The sequence below is a fragment of the Apis dorsata genome, unplaced genomic scaffold (genome assembly GCF_000469605.1).
Source record: "Apis dorsata unplaced genomic scaffold, Apis dorsata 1.3 scaffold_23, whole genome shotgun sequence".
Taxonomy (NCBI): Eukaryota; Metazoa; Arthropoda; class Insecta; order Hymenoptera; family Apidae; genus Apis; species Apis dorsata.
The window spans coordinates 23,190-34,695 of record NW_006263325.1 but is presented as its reverse complement, the minus strand read 5'-3'; the positions used below and the strand labels follow the sequence as shown (position 1 = coordinate 34,695).

The 11,506-nt window shown below is 31.9% G+C and overlaps 1 protein-coding gene and 1 long non-coding RNA gene across 3 annotated transcripts; one reads left to right on the top strand and one right to left on the bottom strand.

Annotated features, from left to right (window-relative positions):
• Positions 1 to 4,354: 4,354 nt before the first annotated feature.
• LOC102677507 (craniofacial development protein 1) lies at positions 4,355 to 9,965 on the bottom strand. 2 transcript variants are annotated; one of them, XR_004150417.1, is made up of 4 exons: positions 9,629 to 9,965; positions 8,885 to 9,277; positions 7,788 to 8,788; positions 4,355 to 4,587 (listed from the first exon to the last, which is right to left on the bottom strand). XR_004150417.1 is itself a non-coding variant. In XM_006607918.2 (3 exons), the coding sequence occupies exons 2-3, from the start codon at positions 9,246 to 9,248 to the stop codon at positions 8,274 to 8,276; spliced, it is 879 nt and encodes a 292-aa protein (XP_006607981.1). In that variant the 5' UTR covers positions 9,249 to 9,277; positions 9,629 to 9,965; the 3' UTR covers positions 7,457 to 8,273. The 2 variants fall into 2 exon arrangements, 1 of the variants encoding a protein (XP_006607981.1); XM_006607918.2 differs by lacking the exon at positions 4,355 to 4,587 and having other exon boundaries at positions 7,457 to 8,788.
• Positions 5,922 to 6,588, top strand: LOC102677646. The gene is made up of 2 exons (XR_420619.2): positions 5,922 to 6,448; positions 6,520 to 6,588. It is a non-coding gene; the product is annotated as an uncharacterized LOC102677646 (long non-coding RNA).
• Positions 9,966 to 11,506: the final 1,541 nt, after the last annotated feature.

Sequence of the window (11,506 nt, the reverse complement as noted above, 5' to 3'; positions counted from 1 at the left end):
GTTCCGTCGTGACGAAAATATTCTCTTAATCAGTTGTTGAAAAAGTGACCGGTTAAAAATTTCGAGTAAAGTTAGTTCGAGTAATTATTTACGATTACGTACGTTTATTCGTTATCGTTGAGTTGATACATTCCTTATATATAACCTCGACTTTGTTGTTTGCCATTACAATTATTATCGAAGCAATTGTTAATTATTTTATAATAATATTAATTTCAACCATTAAATTTTGCAAAATCTTAATCGATATGGTGATGTAATATATAAATTTAAATATAAAGTTTTGTTTATTCGTAGCTATTACAGTTCATTCCTCGCATAACCTCGGCTTTGTTATTTGCCGCTACAGTTATTATCGAAGCAACTCTTAATTATTTTATTATTATTTTATAATAATATTAACTTATTATTAAATTATTAAATTTTGCCCATCTTAATCGATGTGGTGATGTAATATATAAATTTTCAAGTTTTGTTTATTCGTAGCTATTACAGTTGATCCTCGCATAACCTCGGCTTTGTTGTTTGCCGCTACAGTTATTATCGAAGCAACTGTTAATTATTTTATAATAATATTAACTTCAACCATTAAATTTTGCCCATCTTAATCGATATGGTGATGTAATGTATAAATTTTCAAGTTTTGTTTATTCGTAGCTATTACAGTTGATCCTCGCATAACCTCGGCTTTGTTGTTTGCCGCTACAGTTATTATCGAAGCAACTTTTAATTATTCGTAACTTAAATTTTGCCCATCGCTGTACTTAATTGATCGACCATGTGGCAATGTAACTTTTCAAGTTTTTTTCATAATTTCTCGCGGCATAATTATAATGCGATTGTTAAAATTTTGCGAGAAGAGAATGTATATACATATATATATTTTATTTTTGTCGTTGAACCGAGGAAAAAATATATTTTTCTAAGGAGAGGAAATATTCGTTTAATGGAACGATGTCAATGGTCGTTGGCCGATGAAATTATTTCATCTGGACGAGCCGTTAAAAGGAAGATGGCAACGACGATGCATACTTTGCGCCATGGGTCGGAATTAAGTACGAAAGGACATGGCAAAAAGGAGTCGAATGGTTCCACTTCGAGCTCGTGACTTTCCTTTCTTACGCGTTATATCTTGGCGCGCATTAATTCGTGCCACGTTTCTTCTTCGATATAATTGATCCACATACCGATCCAAGTGCTTTTAGGCACGAGTGGACGTCTTTGCGTTTACGAGTGGACGTCTTCTTTTTTACTTAGACCCTCATGGAATGCGTGAACTTTCTTTCTTTACTTCGATTCTAAACTCTGATTACTCTTAGGAGGATAGGAGCAATATTCAAATTTCACAAAAAAAAAAAAAAAAAAAAAATGAAATCTGCAATATAAAATGATATTTCGTGGAACTTTCTTGTATTCTGAAAACACGGAGGAAAAGTGGAACACTCGTTGTTAATAAGAAGTTTCTACGGGAAAGAGTGGAAAATAAACTTTAATTCCGGACTGTTTGGTTGGCACGCAAGGTATATAAAACCAGACGTTGGAATCTTGGTAGTGCGAATCAATCTTATTGCCAGTCTCGTCTAGTCTGCTTCTGGCAAAAGGAATTCCTGGAATTTTATCAGTGGCGTATTCAAAAGCTACACTCGCTCGTAACAGCACCCTACGAACTTCGTTGCAAGTAAACGTGTATCTGTTCACATCCGTGCTAAATGTTTTCCTCGTAAAACTTGTCTAACCTTTTAATTTCTATGAAAGATCGTGTCGATTTGATTTTTTGTTCCCAAACCTTCGCTAAAAAAAATTCTTTACTGGAAATGAAAACTGACTTTTGAAACTTTTGAAACTGATGTTACTTACTTACGGAACGACCAAATAAAATTAGAAAGAAAAAAAATATATCGTGTACGTGGATTGATTTTAAGCACGTTACGTCACTGAATTTTATCCCCGGTTTGGTAGAAAAAAATCTACGAAACCGGAGTGGATTCTTGATCACTCAGAAGGAGGGACGACGATGAGAATAGATCTTCTCGTTTTTGCCTTGGAGATTCCTTCAGGTGCGCCGAAATTACCCTTACCCCTAAAGGAAGCATACCCGAACAAAAATACAGCATTAATTATCCTCCGTTTGTCACGTTGTTGTTCGTCTCGCAACTAAAAGCTACCTCTAATTAACAATTGGTATGTACAACAATAAAAAAAAATATCAAAATTGAGAAAATTAAATATTTTTTACAAAACAACGACTTATAGATTATATAATATCATTATGATTGTGAATATAATTTACCTCGATGGAAATCTTGCTAGAATATAATTCACTTTGAAAAGAAAGATTAAAAATTTTATTTTCCTGATAAATTATATATTTATAACTACCTAGTTGTAATTGCTCATTATCTCTACCTTTTTTATACGTAACGATGTCTCGTCCATCAGATATTATAATTAAATCCACAACTGTTTCGATAATCTATCTATCGATTCGCCCTTCCTCCCCTCCTCCAAGGGGAGAAAAAAGAGAAGAGTTTTCCAATACCGGAACGGAATTAAACAACCCTTCCCCCCCCCAACCAAGTCGTTTCCATCTATACCGTTATACCTTTATTATAATTCCTTTGTTGAACGTCCCTTTTATACAAAATAACACCTCCTCCCGCAAATTCGCTTTTAGATCATCCAACGTACGACCAACCTTGCGTAATTTACTTTGAGGGCTCGCAGCGCTTTTTATTATCACGATCCCTTTGTAATTTATGTTATTCGATAAAACGGGAGAGATTTTTCTTCTTTTCTTTTCTTTTTTTCCTCTCTTTTTTCGTGACCACTGCGTCAATTGCAAAAGTCTACCCCTCTTTTGTCGTAATTATCCGCAAAACGGAGTGTACGAAGGCGGTTCAAAGTTTCGTTCCTAATTGTCGAAGAAACGCAAAAAGGCGATTTTCCACGACGCCTTATAAAACGCACAGTTTTGCCCAATAAAGAGCACAAAGAATATCTTTTCACGCGTGTCCATTAAGGAACGTCGCGAATCGTATTGAAGGCTCATTTCGCTTAAAAAATAAAATGGTTTTCGTGTTGAAAGCTCGGCTCTTAATTATTATTAACACTTTATACCTTTATCACTCTGTCTCGCGACGAGTCGAAGCAATTATTCATTACATTCTGTAAACGACCGATTGTTCTGGTTTTAATAAAGCTTTGTTTGAAAGCTTAGCTATATAAAAGTGATTAAATATTACAAGATCTTTTTATTTAAAATACACGAATTTCGCAAAACTCGACGTCCTTCGATGGAAGGTTAAAAAAAATTCTGTTCTGAGGTGAACAGAAATCGTTTATTTTTTTTTTTTTTTTAAGGGAAAAATATAACTACCTAGAGATAAATATAATTAGGTGATTTTGAAGGAATAGAATAATAATTCGATTCTCTTCGGTTTAGTTGTATTTCATTTTATTCTCCATTTTGTGTACCTATGTGCGTGGATAGAATAAGATCAAGATAAGTCCTCGTTTTGGAAGATAAATAGTTACAATGGTATAATAGATATTAGATTTATCGTTACGCATTCCAACACACATCATCATTTTTAATATCACGTCCCAACTTGATTCGAGTTACTCAAACGATAACGATTTGACCGGATCGAGACGGAAAGTTTTTCCTCGTTTTCAAGTCAAATTACCCTCCACTTGAATTCCAATTTCCGGTCGCTCGTCAAATTCAAGTAACACCGACCGATCCGAACAAAGAGACGCTTTCAACGCCTCGATCAAACTTAATCTCGCCACGTATGTATGCACGTGCCCTCTTCTCGAGCAATTGGGAAAGTAACAAGTGCATTCTCTCTCTCTCTTTCTCTGACGAAAAAGGAGAGGTTGGTTGTTCGAGGTGTGTTGAAAAGAATGGAAGTTGGCCAAGGAACGAATGGTCGAACAGATATTCCGGTTCGTGTATAAACTGCCGATGGCAAGGCCACGACTAACGGCCGCCAGTCTGGCGTCGATATTCCCGCTTTTGCACACACGATCCAACGATCCGCCTCCGTTCGCGTGGCTTCCTCTTTCGTCCGCCTCCCCTCCTTTGTCCTCCCATCGCCGCTGATCCAAACAGCGTGGAATCATGGTAATTCAACTTTACGACGCTCGCGACACCTTCGAGATCGCGAGGATTATTCAGGAAAAAGAGGGGAGGGGAAAAAAAGCGACGTGGCCTCAGGCGCTTGAAAAATTCGCGACTCGCACACGACTCGATCCGCTGGTTTAATTAATTCCACGCGTATTTGACCGCTTTGATACGAAAAGATCGCAAAGTGGATTTTAATAGATGTTTTTTCGCGATGACGTGTTGAGATAAAAGGAAGAATTGCTCTTTTATTCTTTTTAAAGGAGAAACTTACGAAGGTTCGAACAAGATTTTTCGTCTCTTCTTTTTCTTCTTCTTCTTTGTAAGAATCGTATTTGAATTTCTCGTTGTGATATTCTTGTTACACTTGCTGTTTCGAATTATTCGTAGAGGTTATGTATTTTCGATTTTCTTCTCTTTATATCATATATACGATTGAATCGGAAACGAGCATTGATTTTCTGTAAAGAGAAATACAAATTTTCCTTCCTGTAAAATAATCATAGATAAAATGTTGATAAATTCGCGAATAAATATTTGTAAGTTTGATATTATCGTGAGTTGTTTTACACGCGATGCAAAGTTATCGCGAAAATAATGTCAATCGGAATCAAAAATCAATCGTACGACGATCGTTCATTATGTCGCTATTATAATAGAATTTGCCCCGATATTTGATACGAGGGATCAGATATTTAATCGACCGTTTAGCTAATGTCGAGACGTCAAGATAACAATGTTTGGGGATCGGAATGTTGCATCGAGCGGACGAGATATAATTCGATCGATCGATTTTCGCGATAATTGAACTCGAAACGGAGTTTCGGAAAAATAATATTCTCGACAAGATCAGACTTGTCAAAGCAATGAGTAAAATCAAGGTTAGGTCATTTACATGGAACTCGCGTTTTTAAATTATTGAAAAATGATAAATTACGACGAAGAAATATTTTGCACCGATTGGTATTCCTTACTAAAATGAACAAATATTGTTTAGAATATGTACGTTATAATAAAAAGAGAAAGAAATGTTGAGGTTTACGTCCTCCGCGAAATCGGGAGGTTAATGAAAAATCTACACAAGTAAGTGATCGTTTAAATCTTAATCTAAGCAAGACATCATTTTTCGATAATTAATAATATAAATTTTATTCAATCTAACAGTAGTAAGATTCGTATTATGTATGTATATACATCATCTTTGAATATTTATCAGGTTAAAATTTGAAAGAGAGTAACGAAAAATGAGAAGAATATGTAAGGATCCAACATGTCCGGCAAACCATCCTTGTATAAAGTATTACTAAAAATTATTTATATATATATATATATATATTTTTACACGTAATGTAAGTTTTATATAAAAACATTATCGTTCAAGGAGATATAATGCGAGTACTTCAACAACTACGTTAATTAATAAGAAAAAGAAGAAAGAAATAAAAAAGCAGAAGAAGAAATTGAAAAAAAAATTGAATAATTTAAAGTATGTAAAAAAAATTTTAGCATTTCAATCTTTTTCAAAAATTGTTATTACTTGAAGGAATGAAGAGAACGATGTATAATTTATGTCTAAAAATTTTCATTTGACTTCTAGCAAAAAATGTCAAACTACGAAATGCATAGAAAGTACTACGTCATTGTCGATATGTCGGTGAGAGGATGATAAATAAATTATAATCTTTATTGCATCCATCTACTATACGAAAAGGAATAGTTTTTCTAATTCTTTAAAATTCTTATTTCTATTCTCATTTCTTTAAATTTTTTCTTTTGGACACAATTTGTTTGTCTAATATCTTAATCTTTGAATTACAGAACAAAAACCTGCAACGCGATTCCAAAACCAACCCCAAGAATAATATGTCAATGTCCCAAAAGAATAATTTGCCACGAAAGTAAGGCAAAAAAAATAATTGATAAAGTAACTCCAAATTCACGAAAATGCATGAAGATTATAGAACAATCAATTTCTTGTAAATGCATTAAAAAATCCAGTTCAGAAGACTTAAAAAAATTGTGCAAATGTTCGTCAACGTGCACATTTCTTTCAAAATATAATGACTGTTGCTGTATAAGGGAAAAAGTAATATATATATATATCGTTTAAAATTACTCATTATTTTTTATAAAAATCATAATCATTATATTAAAATCAAGAAAAAAATTCATTCGCGACAATATAGCGATAATACGATCTGATAAAATTCAATTTTTATTTTAGATAAAAAAGAAAAAAAAAGATTCGATAGATTATTGCTATTCTAATAATAAAGAAAAGCCGTTTAAAGGAACATTATGCCCAAAATACCGTGAACAAAGGTTAGAATCATTAACATAATAAATATTTTTATATAGTATACGAAATAACGTTTTCATAACTTGAAATTTAGTCCAAAGAAAAATATATTTGTCAAAGGATTCTCCAGGTTACGTAATAAAATACGAAAATTTAGAACTCGGTATGAAAAATTAACATAATCGTAATACGATTATTGACAAAGTATTGCTAATAATTATTTTTATTTTAGTAAAAAAAATAAAAATGAATATATTGAACACCGATGTTGCGGAAATTCTTTTCGAAATCAAAATCGAATTATGGTAAATATTTGTGAAATTATTGTGAACACGAAAATAATTTATAATACTATATTGAAAAAAAGTAAACTCGTATTCTTTCATTTCAGGAGAAAAGGAAAGTGAAATTTTGCTAAATAAAGGTAACGATGAAAACGGTACTTCTGATAAATATTTCGTCTATATTTGCTTACAAAATCAATATAGCTACTCAAAGGCTCGATGTATAAACGAATAGGGTTTTTTTATTGTTGGTTATTATATACCACGAAATCCATTCGTATACAACGAGACTAAGAGATATTTTGAATTTATATTGGCTTGTATAATTAAGTAATAGTGAATGTAAATTATAAATCGATAATTTGTATGAAATATTAAATAGCGTCCAAATGTCGATCATTTCTTACAGGATGTATAATAAATTTAAAGATTCCTTTATGTTAAAGAAAAAAACGGAGAAAAAAGTACATCGCCAAGCGAAGGACGCAACGTAAACGACAAACAGTAAACAGTATATGTTTGATGTTTTCAATCACATATATATATATATATATATATATAATTTATATATATATATAAATTAATGCTATTAAGCCATGAATATAAAATGGTTTAAATATTTAACGTACATCTTTATTTTTACGATGTTAAATAGTTCATAGACATAAAGAAATTTCATACACATCCGTAAGACATTATTTTTTACAAATATTCTAGAAATTGTAAACCTGAGCTTTAAAAATTGATTTTTTTTCAAATGAATTAATGATTGAACTATATTGACATGTTATTTTTCGCAGATATGCCATGTCGTAATTTTGTGAATAAATATGATAAATAGATATAGTTGAAAAAATATAAAACAATTGCTGTAATCTCTCATTTGTAATTCTGTAACAATAATCTAGGTTTTCTATCTCGTCTATAAATATAATAAAATGTTTCTCGTGACTCGCCCAAGGCAGTGATCGTAAATGAAGAAAAATGTCATGATTATTTCTAAGGCATACATACTAGAATACATACTGGTATATATGTATTCATTTATCATTCAAACGACACTTTATTAAATACCTACACTAATCTACACTGTCATCAATCATCCTTTCTTCCACTGAAATGGAATAAAAACATCTCTGGAGCTTGTTTATTGTTAGAATATATATCGTCGGTCTCCGAAGCACCAAGCTTCAAACATCCTGCTTCGATGCGAAGTTCTGTGATATAATGGATCGAGACAACGCTCGCAGATGATACATTAGACTATTACATAACGTACTATATTATCTTCGATACATTGGAATGATCAGTCTCTTCTCACAGAATTGGCTCTCAACCGTTTCTTAACCAGATCCAGCCGATTGTCAAGCCAAGCGAGGCAATCACATTTTTATACATGGCATGAGATATTTAGTAAGAGTTTAAACAATTCGAGTAAATATGTGCTACAAGCGCCAATAATTGGCAATTCTAATAAGATATTTTTCTCAATACCATTTCTGGTTTTCATTGTTAGGGAAGATATATATATATATATAAAATATATATACATAAAATTATAAATTCACCGTGTACTACGTCTATTTGCATTACGTAATTGCTTTTCAATTTCAAACTGTCGCAAATCTGCCCTTTGTAAGAAATCTTGACGTTCTAAATATCCATCCTTGCCTTTGTTATGAGTACTAATTTCTTCCTCCAAATTCTCTTGTTTCTTATAATTATCCCAATCTAGTTTGGACTTTTCTAACGTACTAATTTTCGCCTTCTTTCCTAATTGACCAAGGACAGAAGAAATACCCCCTAGACCAGCCCGCTTGAAACCTCTACCTCTTCCAGATCCTCTACCCGCAGGAGATCCAGAATTTCCTGTTTTCTCAGAATTCTCAGCAGAAGATAGAGATATTCTTGCTTCTGCCGAATCTATGGAGACTTCTTTTTCTACTTTTACTTCTTCACCAGCAAATTCAAATACTTTAGTTATTTTTACTTTTTCTTCTACTTTTGGCTTTTCTATAGATGGAGATCTCTCTTTAGATTTATTTGTTACATTTTGTTGCTTAGGTTTAGGTGTCATTGCTTTAAAAAATACAAAAAATATACAATATATATATACGTATATATTTCATTAATTATAATTAACTAAATATTAAATACATAATTGAAATTAATTACCTGTGTCTTTCATAAAATCAGCCCAAAGAGAATCAGCCCTTTTTTTCTCCTCTTCTTCGGTAAGTTCTTTTTTCTCAATAGATTCTTCTTTTTGTTGTTTTTCCTCTTTTTCATCATTCTTATTCTCTGTTATCTTTTTCCTTGTTCTTCTACGCTTTCTAATTTTAGATTTTATAACTTTATTTTTCTTTCTTCCTCTTTTCTTTGTCGTTTCTCTTTGGTTTTCATCATTCTCATCTTCAGGACCACTCTCTGCATCACCTTCAGATTCTACTTCAGATACTGGCTCACTATCTGCACCATCGGGAATATAATCTTCATCATCTTCATCAGAATCAGAGGGTAATTGGTGTTCTTCAGTCATATTTAATTAAAATTTTATTCGTAATGTAACTGTAAAATCGTAATATTGTATTCTTACTTAAAAATCGATCTAAATTAATTAACATAATGTTCTTTGTTTTTTTCTTCATTATATTAACAAAGAAAAGTTTCGCGTTTTACATTATTTCGAGTAAAATTTTAAACAAACAATTAATTTAGAAGTTTTTACAAGTATTTATGTAACATTCATTAAAAAAAAATGATTTAAATAACACATAAACAATTATTGATTTCGTAATATTGAACTTTATCATGTTTCGTATACAAATATACAACCTAACCTCTTTAAAGTACATAATTACATAAAAAAAATCAGTATCAAATAATTTAGTTATTGATTATTACTATTTTGGTACTTACGAATTTTCTCCAAAACACGATCTTTCTAAGCTAAAAATTCAGTTAGACAATGAATCACCTTCGGGAACTTTCGTTAAAATATTCCGAATATTTTATTTCCTTTGTTCCTTTCCAATTAATTGTTATACATGAAAAAATTTGAATTAATATTATTAATATTTTACAAACACGCAAAGAAATGCCACTACACGTGAGAAAATCACAAAAAGTAACGACCGAAGAACACGAATCGACTCGCGATTCGCAAATGCATTCGTATATCATCAGCCATTTTTAACTTGCTCCACGAGCGCCTTCCTACGGTAAAATCATAAACTACGATATTACGTTCAAATTTGCAACAATGTACGTATAAATATATTATATTATTATAAAAAAAATTATAATTAAATAATAAAAAAATAACACTCTTAGATCTTTTACGTACTTTTTACAGATTTCTGCGATCGAGAATTTGATTCGGATGATTCCAGCGTCGACATCTATATGCAAATATCTCCATAAGTATAGAATACAGGTGAAAACCATAAGTAATTTGTGATTTTCTATCTAATACTTTTTTGTTTATGCCTGAAGATCCTTTCTTTTATAAAAACGTATATTTATTCAATAAATATATTTATTTAAAATATTATAAATATTTATTTCTTAAAATATAGTTTATATAATTTAATTGTCAAGTAATAAAGAATGTATAGCGTAAAGAAACGATGCAAAATTCCAATTTTTCAATGAAATTCAATTCGATCTCACTTTAATTTTTATGCTTTCTTTTTTTTTTTAAATTCCATTCTACACGGGTGCATAGTTACAAATACATGTATATATATATCTTGAGAAAGAAACATGACCAATTACATAGAAATGTATCAAATTGCGAAGGAACGAATTTGTCGAGCAATAAGTCAACTCCTGCTTCAGGATGTTAAGTGGGATCAGCAGGGTCACCGCACACCTCATATTACAGGATCCATTTCGAATCCTCCTTTCAACGAAATGGTTGACAGCCCGTTTACAAGGATTTAAATACGATTAATGGATCGATTTTTTTTTTCCTTTTAATAGAAATCTCTGAATGGGAAAAAGTAGTAATATTAGAAGATAAATGGTTATAGAACTTTAGTTCAAAAATTTTTAACCAGATAACATTAACACGTTTGCTTAAATGCGAATTTATGTAATTTCTCAGAGTTGATTTACGAGATGATTTAATCAAACAAATTAATATATATGAATATATATATACACGTCTAATATATAACACGCACGAGTCGTTTATACAAACTGAATCTCCGTTTAAATGAGAAAAGAACAAATTGAATCACGATTCGAATAAAAATAAAGATTCTTAAAACGAATAATCTTTTTAACCTTAAAAATCAATTACACACCTTTCATTTCTAAAATTAATCACGATCCAACATTTGATCGAAAACCAAGATAACCAAGAAGATCGTAACTTAATTAAAAAAAAAAAATACGACATCCGGATATCCGGAAGAAAAAAAATCAGAGCAAAAGTCAAATTCCATACGAAAAGAAAAGAGAAAAAAAAGACACGTATTCGTGAATACGTACTCGGAAAGAGGACGGAAGAGGAAAGGATGGACCAGGTGGCTGCAGATGACGCAGTACCAAACGATTGGACGAAAACCCCCAGGAAAAGCGAAGTAGGAGGACGAGAAGTGGCCAAGCCAAGAGGGAAGACACTTCTCGTTGTCGAGAAAGCTCCGCCCGATTTTCAGAGGCGTCCCAAATCTCCCTCTTCCCTGCCAATCTTCGTTTTCTTTCCTTACCTCCCCTCTCGGCGCCCTCCTCTTCCTCTGGCCGAAACTTTTCACGTATTCACAATTAGTTTCGCGCGAGCGTCGCGATCCA